The 20537-nt window shown below is 42.1% G+C and overlaps 1 protein-coding gene across 1 annotated transcript in view; it reads left to right on the top strand.

Annotated features, from left to right (window-relative positions):
* The window catches only part of cacng2a (calcium channel, voltage-dependent, gamma subunit 2a), a 147955-nt gene extending 128026 nt beyond the window's left edge, over positions 1–19929 (top strand). The window contains exons 3-4 of the mRNA XM_012851923.3: positions 17375–17515; positions 19155–19929. Coding sequence (XP_012707377.1) covers positions 17375–17515; positions 19155–19690 — 677 coding nt within the window. The 3' untranslated portion in view covers positions 19691–19929. The remainder of the gene's footprint in view (positions 1–17374; positions 17516–19154) is intronic.
* The last annotated feature ends 608 nt before the right edge of the window (positions 19930–20537 follow it).

The raw sequence follows: 20537 nt of genomic DNA, 5'->3' as shown, positions 1-20537 counted from the left end.
GGATATATACATGTACGATCTCATTGTATAAGTTTACTTACTGCTTACTTTATTTATTTGGCTGTATTTCTATGCATTTAATTGTATCTCTTTGATTTTATTAAGCATTTTTTCATTCGGGATCTATTTTTGAGTGCGTCAGAGTTGTTCCTTCATATATAGTGTTGCTTCAGCATTAATTAATTTATCAATCATTTTTAGTTGGAGATGCTTCGCTACGTTTTCTGTTAAGATACCCTTCCAGAGCTTCTGTTTCTCTCCACTCCGTCAGATGTTTTTTTCACCTGTTTTCCCTTTAATTCATGACTTTGTTAAAGCATCACTGTACTTTTTTTTTTGCTACACAATTGCGTACTGGGTTCATGGAGGAGGAGACCTATATGCTAATATTTAATAACAGTGCTTTACACGTTTTAAGTTAAAACATGTCTTATTAGACTACTATAATTATGATTTTTCATAAGTCAAATATATGGGAGCCTCCCTCAGCACTTGGAGCGTGATGATCTTCTGCTAAAGTGCCGGTGCTGTTTAGATAATATTGCTAAAGTTACATGAGTTTGGTGGAGTTCAGGCTTAATACTGAGAAGAAATATAATTTACAGCAGCAGAAACCGTAACAATAATAAGGCTTATTGAAATTGGACTTTACCACCCTCTTTATGTTTTAAAGCTTTTTATTTTATATCTTTATTTATTTCAATGCCATTTTCATGTCCATGTTAACGCCATGAGGCTGAAGTTAATAAAAGTGGCTTCAGACACTTTGCAGTTGGCTGATAGGGATTGCTTTAGAAATTGCTTTTTCTTTTGTCCTAAGTACAATAAAACTACTGAGCTATAGATCAATAATAGAGATCTGTGTAAAATATATTACCCAGTTGTCTGTCCCATATTTGTATCACATTAAGGAGACTTTTTTCTACTTTAGCACTATTACCAAAAACACTGATAATTCAGCTGGTGACTTAAGGTAGTTTTTTTTTTCGGCTTATTTTTATGTTTCATGTTTTATGATTACTTTATTGAATCCAAACTAAGAGGCTCATTTCCTTATTGCAGGAGTTTTGCTCAGGGAAGTCTCACCCTTCATCACGCATAACGGGGAGATATTCTAAGATCTAATCAAGACCCTGCATGTTCAGGAGGATTTATCATAGACGCGTTTTTCCTCTAGTGTATGGAGCCCTAGTATATATTAGGTAATACACAAAAAATGGGAAACGGGCAAACGCTTGGATTTCAGATCTCAAATATGAAATAAACATGAAAGTTTTAAAAATGTCTCCTGAGCTGGTTCCCCTTGTGTAGGAGCTTCCTGTTAAGGCAGAGAAAATTAACAGGCAGGACATCAGCTCTTCAGCACACCACAACTGCTCAAGTCAAGACGTCAAAAGAACCAAAAATTGTAAATAATGATGAATTAACTGCTCTGACTCCAAGCCTTCCGAAGCTGATATCATCTGATGAATAAAAATGTCAAAAATGAATAAAACATTATTACAGTTTCCAAAAACAGCACAGGAACAAAAAATGACTCTTAATTAAATGACCGGAGGCGTCGAAGAATGTCCTGTCCAAACATCTGCACTGCTTACTTCACAAATATCTCCACTGACATTTTCATCATTATTTAGTCATCAGTTTTAGTCCAATGTACTTTTCCTATGAGTTGTGATGTTAAAAAACACACAGGCTTCTAAAACTTAGCCTGAAAACGGTCTAAACATTCTACTAAAGCTAAAAAGGCCGTCAAATTGTTAGCAAATGTTATTATTTCACGTATCTGTTTTTTGAGAGGGTTTATTTAACATCGGGGGGTTGAGGGGGGCAACAAACATATTGGCAAAGGAAGAGGACGGTGCAAGGGCGCCATATTGAGGAGGAGGTGCGGGGGGCTTAATAATCGCTTGTTGTTTAAATCAATGTGGCTGCAAGCTGAGGCACCTGATTAACATGACCCTGTCCTGCACATCAGCACATTCAGGGCTGGGGAGGCTGATTAGGAGCCAATGCTAATTTCCCTCTCGACCCTGTCAGTTAAAAGAGGGGAGGTGGGGGGGGGGCAGCAGCAGGTAGAGAGAGCTGCTGCTCCATGCAGAACTTTCTGCATAAAAGAAATCAGGTTTCTCATTAGCATAAAAAGATCTGGGAGGATGCTCAGTTGACCAGATCTTCATCTCTGTTCATTTTAATCGTTCTGGTCACTTTGCATCATATTTCCACTGGTGATCAACCAGAGTCACCAGACTAGGTTTTCTACAGTCACTGCCTCGCCTCTGGTTGCCTTTGTAAGCCTCAGTCTGGGGATTCAAAAACATAAACCTGTTTAGGGTCTGTTAAATCAGCTGTTGTCTGTGCGTTAGCGTTACTCGTTTTATTGACTGAACAGAGCAGCGGCTCTGGGATGAGAAGAGAAACCCTCGTCCTCCATCCTCACCACTTTCTACTGAGGGACAACAGAGAGCGTCCTGACGGTCTGCTCTGGGACCTGCAACGCCTCACACTGGGAACTGTGGAAGAGCGGCTAGGACGGGGGAGAGAATCATCAGGAGACTGCGCTTCCTTCCATCCACCACAACCGCCCACAGACGCTGCCTGACCAGGGATCAGACCACCAGAAAAGACCCCCACTCACCCCCCACCCACCCCCACAATTGACTGTTCTCCCTGCTGCCCTCTGGCAGGTTCACCACTCCTAATGCAGAAAACCAGATTCCACACATCATCAGACTGCTACACTCCCAATAAATCCTCCCATACATACAAAAGTAGTCAATTTGTTGTGGTAATACATCCCCTCGCTGCATATACTTGCTCCAATCATGTTGTGTTACACATTCAATTCAATTCAATTTTTTTATTATAGCGCCAAATCATGAAACAGTTCATCTCAAGGCACTTTAAAAATCAGTTCAAAAAACAAAAAATATATACAGATTGGGTCAGATTATACAGATTGGTCAAAAATGTCCTATATAAGGAAACCAGTTGATTGCATCAAAGTCCCGACAAGCAGCATTCACTCCTGGGGAACCGTAGAGCCACAGGAAGAGTCGTCTGCATTGTACATGGCTTTTGCTGCAATCCCTCATACTGAGCAAGCATGAAGCGACAGTGGAAGAAAACCACCCATTAACGGGAAGGAAAAACCTCCGGCAGAACCGGGCTCAGTATGAACGTCATCTGCCCTCGACCGACTGGGGTTACAGAAGACAGAACAGAGACACAACAAGAGAAACAAAAAAGCACAGAAGCACACATTGATCTAGTAATCTGTTCTACATTAAGATGGAAGTAGCGGGTGATCCGTCTTCTCTGGATGATGTCACAGTTAACAGAACCTTCTATACGTATAAAATGTTTTTTTTGGTTCGCTGCTACATTCCTGACAAATGTTTCTCTTTTGTCTTCTGTTTCAAACAAAACATCCCTCAAATGTACATTGTGGGTGTGCAGTTGATGTAATGTAACAGACAGCCGGCCGTTTTACCCCCTCACCATTTTTGCACCTTTATACGGTCTATAGTTACCTGTGGGACCCAAAACAAACCTCTTTATTAGAGGCCTCTTTAACGTTCGCGTGTCGCTGTCGTAAATGCTGCGTCCTTCATTCTTTACTGTAAGACATCTTTTCTTGACCAAGGCAGAGAAAAGAGGCTTGAGTAAAGGTCTCTGAGCCATAATGCCCCATAATGGCTGACTTGTGTAAAAGTCCCTGGCTTTGCAGCTGGAGGTTGGTGTAGCGATGACAGACGGTCTGTGTTGAGCATTTCAAGCAAAAACACAACAGCGTCATTACATCAGGCCTGTGCACATCATTTCTGCTGCTATTACCTCACAACAGACATGCTGCAGGGAAGCGTGCTGCTGGTACAGAACCGACCACTGGACTGCTGAAGCAGGATGCTGGAATATAGAACCCAATGATTTACTGGCAAAGCTTTTTTTTTTCCCTTGCTGAGTTTTACTCCATGCCTCTTTAGTTCCACATCATCTGCTTAATTGTGGAAATCTCACATGTTGTGACGTAGCAAGCCTAACTTGGTGATTGAAGAACAGCCAGAGGCAAGAGCAGCTTGTCTTTCTCTGGCTTTATGACAGAACGACAATCCCATTTGTTGTCTGCTTCTTTCTTCCTTTTTATAGCTGCGCCTACAAAGGAATGGGATGACATGATATCTCTGTTACAGGTTGCTGGTGACAAAGTAGCTAAAGATCCACATTAAAACTGGTTCTCTACTAAGGGCATGTTGTGCATCGACATAAAACTGATTCATCCCTTGAATTGAGGAGTTTTCAATGCTGCATGATTCCCAAGTCAAAGTTTTCAGAGACCACGGTTTGGCTACATGGCAGGAAAGGATTAAAAAACAAGAATGTCTCAACACTTCTGCACAGGACTGTAACTTTCTATTTCAACAAACTGCTCAGAAAAGCTTAAAGCAATTCATAAAATACAAATCGCAAAATTTTTTATGCTGACTTGAGGTAGTTTTTGGTTTTTCCAAAATAAGAGTTAAAGCACAAAAACAGGAGATGGAAACACATTTGCCAAATAAGGTCGGACGTAGGAAACATTTGCCTCATATGACTGATAAGCTGTTTCCGCCGTCATCCCGGATATTCCCAAAATGAGCAAGAATCACATTTAATTCTCAACGTCTCCGTGCAGCGTGTAAGATCGCCAATGCTAGTTGCACGACACAATAATTACAACTTACCTGACAGCAACACATCCCTGAAAACCTTTCTCCATTTCCTGTGTGGTCCATGCTAGTTTGCAATGTCTACTTCCTGTTTATAACAGACACGCATAACATCAACTTCCTACCTTTACCTGAGTTCTTTTAAATCAAGATTAAAAACACATTTGTTTAAATCACTTTGCATTGTCTCTGTACTGAATTGTGCTATATAAATAAATTTGCCTTGCCTTGCCTTACAAAATTACACTTTGCATGAGCGTTCACACTGATCCTGGTTCTGGTTCTGCTGGAGGTTCTCCTCCCTGTTAAGGGGAGTTTTCCTCTCCACTGTCGCTTCATGCATGCTCAGTATGAGGGATTGCTGCAAAGCCATCAACAATGCAGACGACTGTCCACTGTGGCTCTACGCTCTTTCAGGAGGAGTGAATGCTGCTTGGAGAGACTTGATGCAACCTGCTGGGTTTCCTTAGAGAGGAAACTTTCTCACCAACCTGGAGATTGATGTTGAATTTTATTGAATTGAATTGAATTGCATAGCCTAGTTAATTCACTACAGGCAACTAGATGGAAACAGGCATAACTCACATTTTCCTTAAACATATTAAAAGTTTTGATCACAATTAGCCGGATGAAAACATAACTTTGACAGAAGATTCTCTTAAAAAACGCTGACTCCAAACTAAATTCACCCAGATGCATTGAAATGTGTGGATTCCTTTTCCATTCGGACAGATGCTGCATGTGCAGGATCGCAGCCTTCCTCCAAAAATGGACGCCTTGTCTCGTTAAGCTTGTTGCCACCAAAGCAGAGCACTAGTAAGCGTTTGGACGCCACCTGAGCCGGAGCCGTGCCGATCAATATCCTGTGACTCTGTGAGCATGTTTGCACCGCTGGCAGAACGGGCTGAGCAGCTACGGGATTCTGCCATAATTCATGACAATAACAGCCGTCAAATGTTTGCAATATTGGCAAATTTTGTGGAGCAAATTTTGATCAGATCTCATTTGTAGTTGTTCAGGAATCAGGCCACACTGGAAGGCTTTGAAGCATGAAGAGCCTCTTAAAGGTCTTAACACAGTCTCTTAATCAGGTTTAGGGTCCAGACTTTAAACTTTGCCTCTCCAGAACTTTTATTTAGTTTTGTCTTTTTACCAGTTATGGACTTAACCAGAAGTGGCTTTAACCCAAGATTGCTTGAGTTTAAAGTCACAAATCCATGGCTGAACATTCTCCATAAGGATTATCTGGAAGAGAGCAGAGTTCATGGTAGGGCTGGACGATATAGAAAAAAACATATTGATAAAATAGAAACCGTATTGATCGATAACTTCCGTCTTTGCTGAAAACAAGAAATAATAAACAAAGCAGTTTTATACGAGCTTGTTTGTCTTCCGAGCGCCAAGGCTGAGCTTGCCCCAGCTTCTAATTACGGTTGAAGTATTACTAAATAAATTACTAAATAAATAACAATTTTGAGCTCTTTTAATGTTTCAAATAGAGAGGACAGTTTTGCGCCACTCAACAACGTGGAAATATGTGTAAATATGAGGAAATATCACGTTTACGTCGGGCACACATGCGCACTTCGGGTTAACTTGATCTGACAAGCATTTACATGCATGTTGATCGGATTATCAATCGCAATAAACACCCCCCCCCCCCCGTCTCATTCGGGAATACGGTTTTATTCAATGGAGCTTAATCCGATCACAATATTCCGATTGGCCTGTTTAGACAACACATTTATATTCCGATTACTTTTGTCTATGTAAACGCAGTTTATGTGGTAATGAGACATAAATTGTCCACTAAAAAGAGTCAATCCATATTTCATATGGGTTCTGGGATGCTTGGTGGCATCTTTAACTCCTCTGTTTGTTTCTCTTTCTTTTTGTCATGTTGAAATGTTTCAGATCGTAAAAACATTTTAGTATTTGACAAAAAAAAACCTAAGTAAAAACAAAACCACTTTCAAATGAATTAGAGCTGTGATAAATTAAATTTTTTGGCACAATTCTATTCGCCACATCTGGCTGATAGACCTGAAGATTCAAAAAAGCTTCTTAAATAAAACCAGCCTGGCAACATAAAGAAGGCTCAAAGAGCTCAAAAAGCAACATATCGTGCTCCAGTCTAAAGGAATTTGAGAACAGATAAGAAACAGAAACATCTATGAGTCTGGAAAGGGTTAAATATTATTTCTAAGCCGTGAACCACAGTGAGAACCATGATATACAAATGGAAAACGCACTGAACGACGGTAAACGTTCCCCAGGAGTGGCCGCTGTGTTGGAATCCACCAGAAGGACACAAAGAACCCAGAACAATGTCTAAGCACTTCAGGCCTTAGTTGTCTCAGTTAAGGTCTGATTTATTAAGTGATAAGAGTAAGTGTAACTTATTGAAACATGTAAAAGAGTAATAAATACTGACAATCAAACCAGAGGACGGTAGTGTGAGGCTTAAGTGCACTTAGGTGACGGTGTAGGAAAATGAACCAAAGCAAACCAACATCCACCTCTGAATGGGGAACAAAAACATGATTTTGGAGTTGCCTGGTCAAAGTCTGGGCTTAAGTCTGACTGAGATGCTGCTAATCAGGCTGTTCAGGTTTGCAAACCCGCTAATGTGGCTAAATTAAAACAATTGTGGTAAGAATAGGGGGCCAAAATGTCTCCAGAGGAATGCAAAAAGCTAATTGTCAGCAAGAAAGGAGGAAATTGTTAAAGGGGGCAAATCCTTTTTTTATGAAACTGTATATTTTGTTATGCAAAACGAACAAAAAGTATTATAAAGGACAATTTTAGTTGCAATAACTGTATAAAATACAAAAGAAGCAGTTTTATACTAATATTTTTTTTTATTTTAGTAGCAGCAATAAATCATTAAGTTCAGTCTTACCAGTAAATAAAGTTTAGGCTCAGAAATACAAGTCCGGTTTCTGTCACATGGGGCAGGAAACTGTAGACAGTTTGTTCTGCGTTTTAATGACCTCAAGGCGAATCTAAAGCGTGAACTCGGCGCTGATCCCAGGACTGTGGAGAACATCTTCTGGTGGCTGCGGTGAAGCCTTCAGAAACATAAAACGCTGCGAAGGTCGCCCCTGCCATCAGCCGTTAGCACAGAGGTCACAGCTTTCATTTTCCAGCCTTTTCCATCACATTTCACCGCTGAGTCCCAGGACTGCAGTGATCCGAGCCACCCTCTGTCACAGTAATGTCACCCTGGTGGAGATAATCGCCGTCCAGCACGACTCCTCCGTACTCTGTGAAGCTGTAACAGATGTACGGCTAATGAGCGCTGCAGTTGCTCCGAAAAGATGCTGACGTGATGTTAATGGCAATTCAGTCCCGTTGTAACGCGCATATTTTTCTCCTCTACTAGAAAATTATGACTAGAGAATAGCTAAGTGCACCCTAGCTGCTTAAGTTAGATGTAAGAGTGACCGCTTCTAAAAAAAGAAAAGAAAAGAAAGCAGGAGTATACAGGTGTGTTAACACAATGCAAAGATGGTGTTGGCAATTCATCAAAGTGAGAAGGGATATAAAGCTATATCCACATTGTTTGAAGTTTACAAATCTTAAATGAGTAAGATTCTGTACCAGCAGAAAATACTGAGGATGGCTGACGATCTTCTCAGGAGTTGGAAAGTTCCCCCTAATGCCTCAACATGCTGAGAGAAATATGATAATCTTATGACTTGTGCACATGACAATGATTCACTGAAAATGGGGTTGTTATTTTCCGCTTCTGTTAACACTTCTACATGAAGGTTATTATCACGACCTCCGCAAACACGACACTAGTAGAAAAATTAGAAACAGTGTAATTTCCCTGCCACGCCACTAGAAGGCAGTGTGTTCCATGAAATTCAACAACATGCACATGCGTACAAACATAAATATTATATACGAAGACGCCTTATAACGTGTTGGAGCGCATCCTGCGTCATCGCCATATTGGATGGGTCTCTCCTACACAAGGAGCCGACGGTAGTAGACATATTGGCAAAGATTCTCAGTCATCCAGGTCAGCTCAATCCAAAAAAAGGTTAAAAATAAAACAACTGCACTTCTATTCTGAAGTTCTGAAGTTTCGCTTGGATGGATGGGAGGTGGAGCGCCTTCAGCTTCACAATAGAAGTCCAGTTGTTTTATTTTTTAAGTTTTTTTGGAGCCAATGGTAGTAGATGCAGAAGGAACAACTTTACTCGTATGTCCTGCAGCTTACGGTTGTAATAACCAGAGAAAACTACTGAACGTAAATCACATGGTGCAGATCACCATGTTGGGCTGAGATTGGTTCTGAAAATGAGGTTTTACTTGATGAGAACAATGCAGAAACCCAACAGATGGACCATTATATTATGTTTATTAATCTGTTATCTCTGCATTTCACAAACTAAGTCTGAATCATGTTGTCAGAATAAGTACCTTAGATTTACAGAGTACAAACACGTGCAGAACAGTTGTTCTTCAAGGGTCTTAAGCTCCAGCCCTAGCTGCAGGCAGGTCAGTGTAAGACACTGGAATGACCTGGAAATTTTAAAGAACGCTTTTGCAGGCCTTTAAAAAAACTGTGTATAAATGTGTGCATGCACAGCAGCAAAAATACAAATAAATTATTATTGATGTGTAGAGAAGACTCAGGCTTGTACATGTGAGAGAGTGAAAAAAATTTAAATGAACAATCCAACTTCTTTCTTTATTTAAATATAAAATGTATTAATTTATACATGAATTTATTTGTAATACCACATTTCTCTTTGTTTAAGAGCATAAAACAAAGTATTTCAGCATGAAAATACTATTTATTTATATATTTAATAATATGCCATAGCACCACATGTCTGTCTGTTAAACAGCATAAATTTATGAAATACGTTGTTTAAACATTCAGCGTTCAGCATTAAAACATGCAATCAAAACATTTTTGATTAGTCATTTTTTTAAGGTGGCTGTATAGAATACATGTGTTTTTATAATCAGAACAAAATATGTAGTTTCATGACTTGTATGATTGGCATATTTTTGCTCACAACGTCACATGCAGCAATGAATTATGGGTAATACACTTCTCTGGAGCATCGGGACACCCTCAGTATTGGGACAGGGCCAATGGCATTCATGCAGACTCTGTTTTTCCTGTAGACTAAATAACGGAGACCAGGATGTGTTTGAATCTTTCCTCTCTAGAACCCGTTTTCACATCATGCTGTTATGGTTTACACCAAACTCCTTTCTATATTGGGCCACTTTGGCATCATGAAGTCATTAAAAAGGTCGCTTGCACCTGTATAGACGATACTTTTGATTTCATAATTTCATTTCAGTTCACATACAAATGTTAAAAAAATAACAGTAACATGAAAGTAGCACCTTAGGCCCAGTTTATAGTTTATCTGCAAAAATAAAGTTCATATTGTGGTCAGTTACATTTTAACCCCCCATCAGTCTGCATCATTTTTTCTCAATTTGGACATTCCTGGGTTATTTTAATATGACATCTAGTGGCAGTACGCTGTTACTATACACAGTTTAAAAACTCAATAATGCTACAAGAGTTACAGTTTAAGCCACTTTATACACTTTAAAAGAATTATATGCCTCTACATTATGACATGATGTGCCTTTTGTGGCACTTGAGGGCCGGATAAATTGCCTTGACGGGCCGGATGCGGCCCGCGGGCCTTGAGTTTGACGCATGTGACGTACATGAACAGTAGAGACTCAACAAAACAGTTTCCATTTTCACCAAATGTGTTGTTTGGACTCTGCAGGGCTCTGTTTGCCTGCTAAATGTGAAGGTTCGTTACCAGACAGTCAGATTAAGAACGAAGGTTTTATTCAGAAGCTTTCCCAGGAGACGTTTGTGTCACTTTAAAAACAAAATGGCGGCACAACGTAGGTTTGCATAGTTGCATCTGAATAGACTCCAAGAGTTATGGAAGAATTTCCGATAATCAAATTAAACATCCATAGCCATAACCAAATGTCGTGTTTTGAACAGAACAAATCCAACATCACCTGTCATGAAATCAGTCATGCAAGGTGGTGGGGGGGGGGGGTTGATGATCTGGGCTTGTCTTGTAGCCTCAGACGACGGTCCTTGCTGCCACTGATTCACTCGCTGGAGAGCTGAGGTTTGGGCCAAACTGGGTTGTCACAATGACAATAATCCGAAACACAGCTTGACGTCTATAACAGAATGTTTGAAAAACTAAATAATCAAGATGTTGCAACGATGATCCAGTCAAAGTCCGTACCAGAAATGTGTGGTGGGACCTTAACGGAGCTGTCCAGAGCTTTGCCGACCCTTAACGAACTGATCCGACTCGTAAAGAAGAGCGGGGGCCGTTGTTCTTCTACACAGTCAGTGTGCTTACACAGACTTAAGCAATCAAATTTAAGGGCCGATCGGAATAAAAACGTGACGTGTAAACAAACCAATCGAAATATTGCGCTCGGAATGAAATTGTATTCCGAATGAGACGGGTCGTTTATGCCGATCTTTAAATCTAAACACTTATTCTGGGCCGAACCACCCTGACAGCGCATGTGTGCCCTATGTCAGCGTCACGCTGGACGCCATGTTGCAAAATGGCGTCCAGCGCTCTCGTCCCGTAACGCAGCAGACCAATAGCATGTTTTTCTAATCCTATGGCTCGATTAGGCAAGGCAAGAATGTCTCAGCCGTTCTTAGAACCTGGTGCGGGTCCATTCTGGGTTCTCAGAAGACACAGAATGAACACACTCCTGCCTTTGTTTAGGTTTTCTTTCAGCCCTCAACTTCTTTTCCTGTGTTTTTTAATCATAATGAGGCCTGGTGCCTCATTATGACATGCACAGAGCTGAAAACCACACAGATGAACATCTTAATATTCAAGAAAAGCATCTTTCAAGGAAAATCTTGACGATGTGATATAATGATGTAAAATCTAATGAAGCGCAGGAGCGCACAGTGTGTCCCCATCGGCAGCAGGTATTAGTCCCTGATTTCCTGTCAGCTTGTCACTCTTTCTGCCTGCTTCCCCCCGGGGAAAACAGGTCATGCTTAAACATCCCTCCAGGCAGAATACACATTTGTGACAGGGCCGATCCTTAAAGAAAATAAAAGATGAAGACGTGTAACCTGGAGAACACGGTGAGAAAGGACTGATGGTAAATAAAGCCTTAGGGGATCGGTTGTGGCTCTGAGACACGGCTTCATCAAATGACGAGCTAGCACTCACCCGTTCCGTATTAACGCACAAGAAGCGGGTGCATCCCGGCATGAAAAATCTGCAGGGACCTCAGCGTTTCCTTCAGAGGTAGAGCGTGGTCAGCCAAAGCCAGGGGCACGTTGGTGCAGCAAACTGCAGCGCCGCCTCGGCGTAGGCGCACTGCATCCTGGGAGATCACGCTGAAGGTCACTGCACTTTTCAGAGCACTGGATGTGAGTGCGCAGAATAATTTGGATTGGAGAGCTGACACTCAAAGCCATGCAAATAATCTGGAGCCTTTTTATGGAAAGTTAAAGCTTTACTTTTAAGATGCTCCTAAACCTGAAGCAGGACGGTTAATGAGAGAGATTTTAAATTGCTTTAAAAAAAACTTTTTAAACCAGAACAGGCACTGCTGCAAAATATTTCAGCTTGTATGTGTAAGAAAATGTTTTTAAAAATGGTGTTAAAAAATAATAAAGAAAATTTGCCCTGTCATGTAGCTGCACTGCCCTGTTAGAAATGTTTATGAAAAAAAACTACTTTTCTTTTTCTCAATATGTCTGCAAAACAAAAATGTTTCCCCAACTTTTGTGTCACCTTGAGATCTCGCACCATTACACCTCCCACTGTCAACAATCAATACATCCAGCTGGCCCTCTTCTCCTCTTTTGTCTTGGCAAATGAAGCTGATGGATGAAAGCGAGGCCCTTGCCCTCTCCCTGGTAATGTGCTGTGAATTACCGCGTCAATACTTTCAGGAATGGACGCAGAGATGTTTGGAGATCTTACAGGGGTTCGGAGCGGGACACGGCAGCCGGGTCAGCTCTTAGGACAACTTAATATTTAATCAGGCCGCCCTGGCAGGTGACTCTAAAGCCCACGATTCCCCCGCGGATGAGCAAGGAGAGCGGGAGAGATGAAATTTGATCTTTTAAACTATCTTGTCCTTTGACTGAGTGCAAATTACACGAGAGATTGGGGTGAAAAGTGACTGTTTGAGGGACGTTTGCTGGGTGAGACGACCGTGTGCAGTCGACAGAAAAAGACAGGTTAAAGAAAGAGCTGACGGATGAATAGCGCCATTAAATTCCTCTTTATCATACAGATTGGATCTCAGAGGTCAGGCTTTTGCAGGCGAGGTTAAAGAAAGCTGTGAGCATATCAAGATATATAAAAATGACATAAAGATAGAAAATCACTCTTTTATGTTTGAAGATACATAAATCTGTCCAATTCAAAATACATTATTGAATTCCAGCGTAAATTAGATGTAGTAGTATCTCTCACGGAGTTATTATAGATGGGTGGCTGCAGACTGACTCTCCTGTGTTGAAGCAGATGTGAAGACGAGCTGTTGCTGTCTGACCGCCTGATGAAGAACATCCTCAAGGCTGACCGTCATTTTCTTCATCCTGCTTTGCATTAACATCTCCAGAGGCTTCAGAACAGAACCAAGCACCTTTATCTGCGTTTTTAAGGCTCTGATGCTGCTACGATGGCAGAGGAGGAAGATGTATGACATGTCGCTGCACAGAGACCAAAGCTCCAGCAGTAAAGTCTGCTCTGTGCCTTCTGGTAGATGCCTTCTCTGTTTGTTAACTATAGCTGAACATAGTCCACTGCTTCATGTCTGACACAGTCCTGTTCCTCCTGACATCCACAGTCATCTCCTGCGTCTTAACATTCAAGAAGAGATGATCTTCAGCACATCTTAGCACAAAGCAGTCCAGCCGCTCTCTGCAGAGTCAAATGAGAATTTCTGCTCATGACAAAAGTCAGGTTTACATTTTTTTCTAATATTTTTCTTTGAGCAAAATTATTCTTTTTTTTTGAGAGTGTAGATATTATATTTCATACATTTTCGAAATTAAAAATGTAAAGCAGTCTTTAGCTGTTCATTGGTTAATAGTTTGAAAAATAATTATAAAATGTACATGTCACAATTTAGACTCAAGGACAAACAAGCAGACTTGAGCTGGACTTGTGAAAAAAGACTTAATGATAATTTTGTCAATGTTGGAATGAGTTTATGGTAAACCTACGGCTGACTGCCTTTTTCTAAAAAAAATACAGGAGGGACACAAAGAAAACGCTTTAAAAGGGGAACAAATATCTCGTTTCCATTTAATTTGCTGTCCTCAGAGTAAACCAGACCAGAACATATTAACTGCCACCGTGTTCTTGCAATCCAACATTGTCCCAGTTGCCCTGATGGTGGAAGAAGAAGAAAGATTCGTGAGACTGTTTCAAGTCTCACGCCAACCACAAGCGTTGCTGCTGCTGTGTTTTAACAGAGTCACAGGATGCTTGTTGGTCTCCCAGGTTTCCCTTTGCAATGCTCCAATAATCAGCAAACTAACATTACCCAGGAGATCTGGTGATCTACAGTAAAGGCATCGCTTTGCCAGTCGGTCCAAAGGATCACGGTCTGGTTGGTTGTGCTCTGCGCTGAAGGTGGGCGTCCATCAGCGTGAGCATCCTGTCGCTCCCCCTAACCACAGCAGCTGTTAGCCGCGTCCCGTCAGCCCGCCTGTAGCTCAGGGTGACTTTCCCTCCGTGCCTCGCAGACGCCACCAAGCCTTAAGGTTCTCGGGATAAGCGAATGTGGGCTAAAGAGCAAAGTGAGGAAGGCAGTGATGAATGTCAGCAGGTATACCAGGCAGATGGGCCCCGGGGACCCCGGCTGCTCCCTGTGGAGTTACAGGCGGCCAAGTTCAGCATGAGCCGCCCAGCCCAGTGTCAGCACTTTGGGGGAGAAACTGGGAAAAGTGCTGAGGCAGGAAAGTACTCGGGGAGATGAGGTGAAGTGGTGAAAATTTAACCAGGCTGATGAAAGTTTAAGTGCGCACGTTAAGCAGGAGGCGGCTGAATGAGACGCTTTCACACAGTTTCTCCTGAATGACCGCGGTGCGCTGCTCAGACCGGCCTGACTCTGATTTCACCTGACACCTCAGGATGCTGCACAGCCCTCCGCTGGCCCTGGCCTCACCTCAAAAGTAACATCGTACTCCACTTCTACTTCCTGCTTCTTGATAATTGGCTGTGAGGCTGCTGTTTTGTTTCAAGGACACTGGCAGCATCCCTCTCTGCACTGCAGTCTGGTCAGTACACATGCCAAATCCCTCAAGTGCTTTTTTTGGTGACTTTTTCCTCACATGAAGGTACCAAAAACTAGAGAAATATCAATACCAGCATGCGGTACGAGTCTGATACAGTGTGTGTACACCATGAAACAGACGCACCAACTCCACGACATTCATCCCTAACTTAAAGGAGCTATAAGTAAAATATTGACTGTAAAATCAACCTAAATTATTTGTAACCTGGGATGTTAGTAAGATTCCCTCTAAACAGTCGGTCCTCTCCATCAACAACGTCTCAGTCGCGTTTTTCTCCTTTCAAACCTAGAGGTTACGGTCCGGACCTACTTCACTTCACGGTGTAGTCCGTGTTTACTTCCTGGTTCCTGAACCAATCATATGAGAGTTCCCAGGCTTCCCAAAACAGAGCGCAGCATTTGGTATTTTATGTTGACAAAGAGCAGCAGCCTGCAGACATGGAAGCCAGTAAGAGAAGCAGACCAGAACCAGAACAAAATACAACAACGTATACCTGTCCAGTGTAAATAAAAGTTCACAGCAACAACAGACCGTTGAGTAAATGGCGGGTCTCCCTGTAAGGCACTCTGTGTGTTGTTCCAATTTTAACCACTGGGCGTCATTATTATTACTTACTGTTCCTTTAAGGGTCAGATGGTAGCAAAGGGCTTTTATGCAAAGAGACGTGTAGCTGATGCTGTGGCAGTGGGACAGACACTATCTTTAGACATTTTAAAAGATATTCTGTTAACTGTGACATCATCAGGGGAGGCAGATCATCCTCTATTACCATCTAACATAGAAAGTACTCCTGGGCCAATGTGAGCTTCTGAGCTTTCTGTGTCTCTGCTCTGTCTTCTCTAACATAGAAAGTACTCCTGGGTCAATGTGAGCTTCTGTGCTTTCTGTGTCTCTGCTCTGTCTTCTCTAACATAGAAAGTACTCCTGGGTCAATGTGAGCTTCTGAGCTTTCTGTGTCTCTGCTCTGTCTTCTCTAACATAGAAAGTACTCCTGGGTCAATGTGAGCTTCTGAGCTTTCTGTGTCTCTGCTCTGTCTTCTCTAACATAGAAAGTACTCCTGGGTCAATGTGAGCTTCTGTGCTTTCTGTGTCTCTGCTCTGTCTTCTCTAACATAGAAAGTACTCCTGGGTCAATGTGAGCTTCTGTGCTTTCTGTGTCTCTGCTCTGTCTTCTCTAACATAGAAAGTACTCCTGGGTCAATGTGAGCTTCTGTGCTTTCTGTGTCTCTGCTCTGTCTTCTCTACCATAGAAAGTACTCCTGGGTCAATGTGAGCTTCTGTGCTCTCTGTGTCTCTGCTCTGTCTTCTCTACCATAGAAAGTACTCCTGGGTCAATGTGAGCTTCTGAGCTTTCTGTGTCTCTGCTCTGTCTTCTCTAAGCCCCAGTGGGTGGAGGCAGATGAGCGTTCACACTGAGCCTGGTTCTGGTTCTGCTGGAGGTTCTCCTCCCTGTTAAAGGGGAGTTTTCCTCTCCACTGTCGCTTCATGCATGCTCAGTATGAGGGATTGCTGCAAAGCCATCAACAATGCAGACGACTGTCCACTGTGGCTCTACGCTCTTTCAGGAGGAGTGAATGCTGCTTGGAGAGACTTGATGCAACCTGCTGGGTTTCCTTAGAGAGGAAACTTTCTCACCAACCTGGAGGATCTGATGGAGTCTGACTTTAGAAAGAGCCTTAAGATGATATGTTTCATGAATTGGCGCTATATAGATAAATAAAAATTGAAAGTTGAAATTAAACCTTCCACCTCGGTCTACTCCAGCCCTGCAGATATCCAGGAGCATGAAAAAAGACTCCAACCAGGTGTGCAGACCCGCTGCAAAATCTCTCATTGTATCTCAAATTGTAATCATTTTTGTTCTGCAGAGATCAAATACTCAACAATTATAGTCTTGGTAATTATTGACTGAAAAATACAACCAATGCAAAATGTGTAGTGGCATTAATTAGTACTGATATGGGAAATACTGAAGTTTTGGGTACTTGTACTTGGAGTCAGTTTTGGTGCTAAAAACAACCATCTACCTCTGTCTGTGGCGTAGAAGAGTCCTGAACAGAGATGTAGAGTTTAAGAACGGTGATTACATAAGGCCGGCTCACTGTGGGGACACACACTCACTTCACAGTGTTGATAGAGTCTTTCACAGACCTGATAGGGTGTTGATTAGGATGTGCTTTCCCACAAGGATCCAGTGCTGGATTAGAGCCTCGTGTGCTTTTCTGTCTCTGATTGCCGCTGCGTCACATCGTCCTGCCTTTCTTTGACCATCATTTGTGACTGAAGTCTAAGTCAAACACATGCTGCATCTACAGCACACCTGTCCTCCTCTTACCTGCAGGTGCGGTGCGAGCCTCCAGCATCTTCCCCATCCTCAGTGTCATCCTGCTCTTCATGGGAGGCCTGTGTATAGCTGCCAGTGAGTTCTACAAGTCACGCCACAACATCATCCTCAGTGCAGGGATCTTCTTTGTGTCTGCAGGTGAGTCAAACACCAGCGACATGAGGCCGGAGGCAGCACTCTAGCTCCAACGTTGAGACCGAAACTAGTTCGAATTACTACTTTTATTCACAAAATCCATCGACAAATGACTGCGTGGTTAGTAAACATGTGAAAAACTCAACATAAATTGGATTTAGTATGGAAAAATATGCTGTAGACTATGAGTGCGAAGAAATTCTCTGCTTTCTTCCACTTTCACTTTGTAAAGGTAAACTACTTCAATGCTGTTACAAAAAGTATTTGTTCCTTAAAGATTTCTTCTGTTTTTGCAGCATTATCATGCCTAAATGATTCAGACCACCAAATGATTTTAAAATAAGACAAGGATAATCTTAGTAAATGCAAAAAAAAGAGTTTCTAAAAGAGTTTCTAAATAATTCCTTAATCTATCCAAACCAACTAGGCCCTATGTCAAGTTGTCCCTTGTTAAATCGTGAATTAACTGTGATTAATTTAAGATTTTGGTTCAATTTCACTTGTACCACCCAGGCCCAGTTACTGGCAGACGTTTAGAAACGACAAATCACCTAAATAGAAATGTTCTGACTGCATTAAGGGAGCCATAAGATATCAGCCCAGCCACCAGCCTGTGACTGAAATCTGAAAAAACTGAACTAAAAATAATTAACATTTTCTTGAAATGAGTACATGTATCCTTGATTTGAGCAGGTAAATAAGATGATTTGCCAATGGAATGAGTATTTTCACCCTTAAAATAAGATCATTAGACATCCTGCACTTGAAATAAGAAGATGGAGATGAGTTGTTCCTATTTTAAGTGCAAAAATCTCATTCCATTGGCAGATAATTTTATTTACCTGCTCAAGTAAAGGATAAAAGCTCTAATTTCAAGAAAATTGTTGTTATTTTTAGTTCTGATTTTTCAGTGCAGCAGATGCTTTTCCTTTTCTCCCATGTATGCGCACAACACTGGTGTCATTTCCACTTGTCGCCAGAGGGGGCAGACTTTTGAAAAAGTTCTGGAACTTGCGCTATGCTCCTTTAACTGAAATCCAAAAAAAATTTTGAAGAGCAGTTTGTATTTCCCTAGGTTATCTTTGTCTGATGTTAATATTGATCCGAAGCATTTAAGTGTGACAACAAAGCCCATATAGAAGAAATTGTGAGGAGATACTTTTTCCACAGCTCTGTAAGTCATTCTCTTTTCCAGCCTGGGTTATAAAAAATGTAGCAGCAGATAATTTACACTCTCAAAGGTCTGACGTTGTCCCTTCTGTTGTACCAGGAGCCATTTCTCCTTGTGTATTCTGGTCTGTTCTCTTGATCTTGTTGCTAGGCTAACCGTCACCCGTTGGGATTCATCTCCCCGTGTGTGTGTCCCTGACACACTTTCCCTATTATCTGTCTTTCAACACTCACCATGTCAAAATATTCTCTATGACTAGACTAATAAGTTGAAGCATCTTTGCCGTTCTTGGTCTGACATTGAACATTTGATTAGAAGAAAGAAAAAGAAAAAACCACCAGGAGCTGCTTTGAGCTGAATCTTTGTCTTTTCTCTTTCTTCCTTTTTTATCCATATTTTCATGTCTTTTTCTCCCATCTGCTCCTGACCGATGACCCCCCCCCCCCCCCCCCACGACTTCCAACCCGCCAGGTCTGAGCAACATTATCGGGATCATCGTGTACATATCAGCCAATGCAGGGGACCCTTCAAAGAGCGACTCAAAGAAGAACAGCTACTCGTACGGCTGGTCCTTCTACTTTGGTGCCCTTTCCTTTATTATGGCTGAGATGGTTGGCGTCTTGGCCGTGCACATGTTCATCGACCGCCATCGACAGCTGCGAATAGGCGCACGCGCAGCCGACTACCTCCAAGGCTCGGCCATAACACGGATCCCCAGCTATCGTTATCGCTACAGGCGCCGCTCGCGCTCCTCCTCCCGATCCACAGACCCGTCACATTCCCGCGACGCCTCACCCGTGGGCCTGAAGGGCTTCAGCGCGCTGCCGTCCACAGAGATCTCCATGTACACGCTCCCCCGGGACACCCTCAAGTCGTCCGGCACGCCCACGGCCACCTACAACTCTGAGAGGGACCACAACTTCCTTCAAGTCCACAACTGCATCCAGAAGGACCTGAAAGACTCGAGCCACACCAACACAGCCAACCGCCGCACCACGCCGGTATGAGAGAGAGGAAACCGGCCCGGCGGGCGAGCGCCACAGATCAGGAGACGCAGGGAGGCCCTGTGGGAGAAGTTGGATTTCCATGTTTATAGACGTTCATTACTTTTGTTCAAATGCATGACTTTCCATAGCCATTGGTGAGAGAGTTCCAACGAGTCGGCTTCGTTCCAGGACCGAGTGGGTCAGGTGGTCCCGAGTCAGATCTGTCATCTTTTTGGACAGGCTTTCTTTTTGGGGTCCAGGGCACCAGATGACGGGTGGGCGGGGTGGGCATTTACCAGATAATCAGTTCCATGATTTCATTGCCCTTGGGTTGGAGCGACAGGTCGAGCTCCCCCTCAGCCAGCCTACGCTAAGATATACACTCCCTTTTTTATTTATTGACTCATTTCTTAATTTTTTTTGCATTAAAACTGTGAATTGTTACAGCTTGGGATTCAGTAAGAAGTACCCCAATCTGTAATCTCTAACAAAGGTACTATATATATATATATATATATATATATATATATATATATATATATATATATATATATATATATATATACATAAATATATACATAAATATATGTATTACTTTTATAAATAAATTATTACGTTAATAATCAAGAGATAACAGACTTTACCGAAGCAAAAAAAAAAAAAGAAGAAAATTCAACCAAGTGCTGTTGATAATATGAGAAAAGACTTTTGTATCTCTTCATGCGAAGGTCAAGAACAAGAGAAGGTCCTTTAGGTACCTGAAGCAGACGCAGGCATTCAGCAGTAGAGTATTATATATTCTTTTAATAGAACCTTCTCGTCTTTTTCTCCCGGCTCTGTTCTCTTTCTTCCTCGGGGGGGATTGGTG

The sequence above is a fragment of the Fundulus heteroclitus genome, chromosome 16, assembly GCF_011125445.2.
Source record: "Fundulus heteroclitus isolate FHET01 chromosome 16, MU-UCD_Fhet_4.1, whole genome shotgun sequence".
Lineage (NCBI taxonomy): Eukaryota > Metazoa > Chordata > Actinopteri > Cyprinodontiformes > Fundulidae > Fundulus > Fundulus heteroclitus.
Note: the sequence above shows the minus strand (reverse complement) of the source record. Positions and strands in the feature narration are given on the sequence as shown.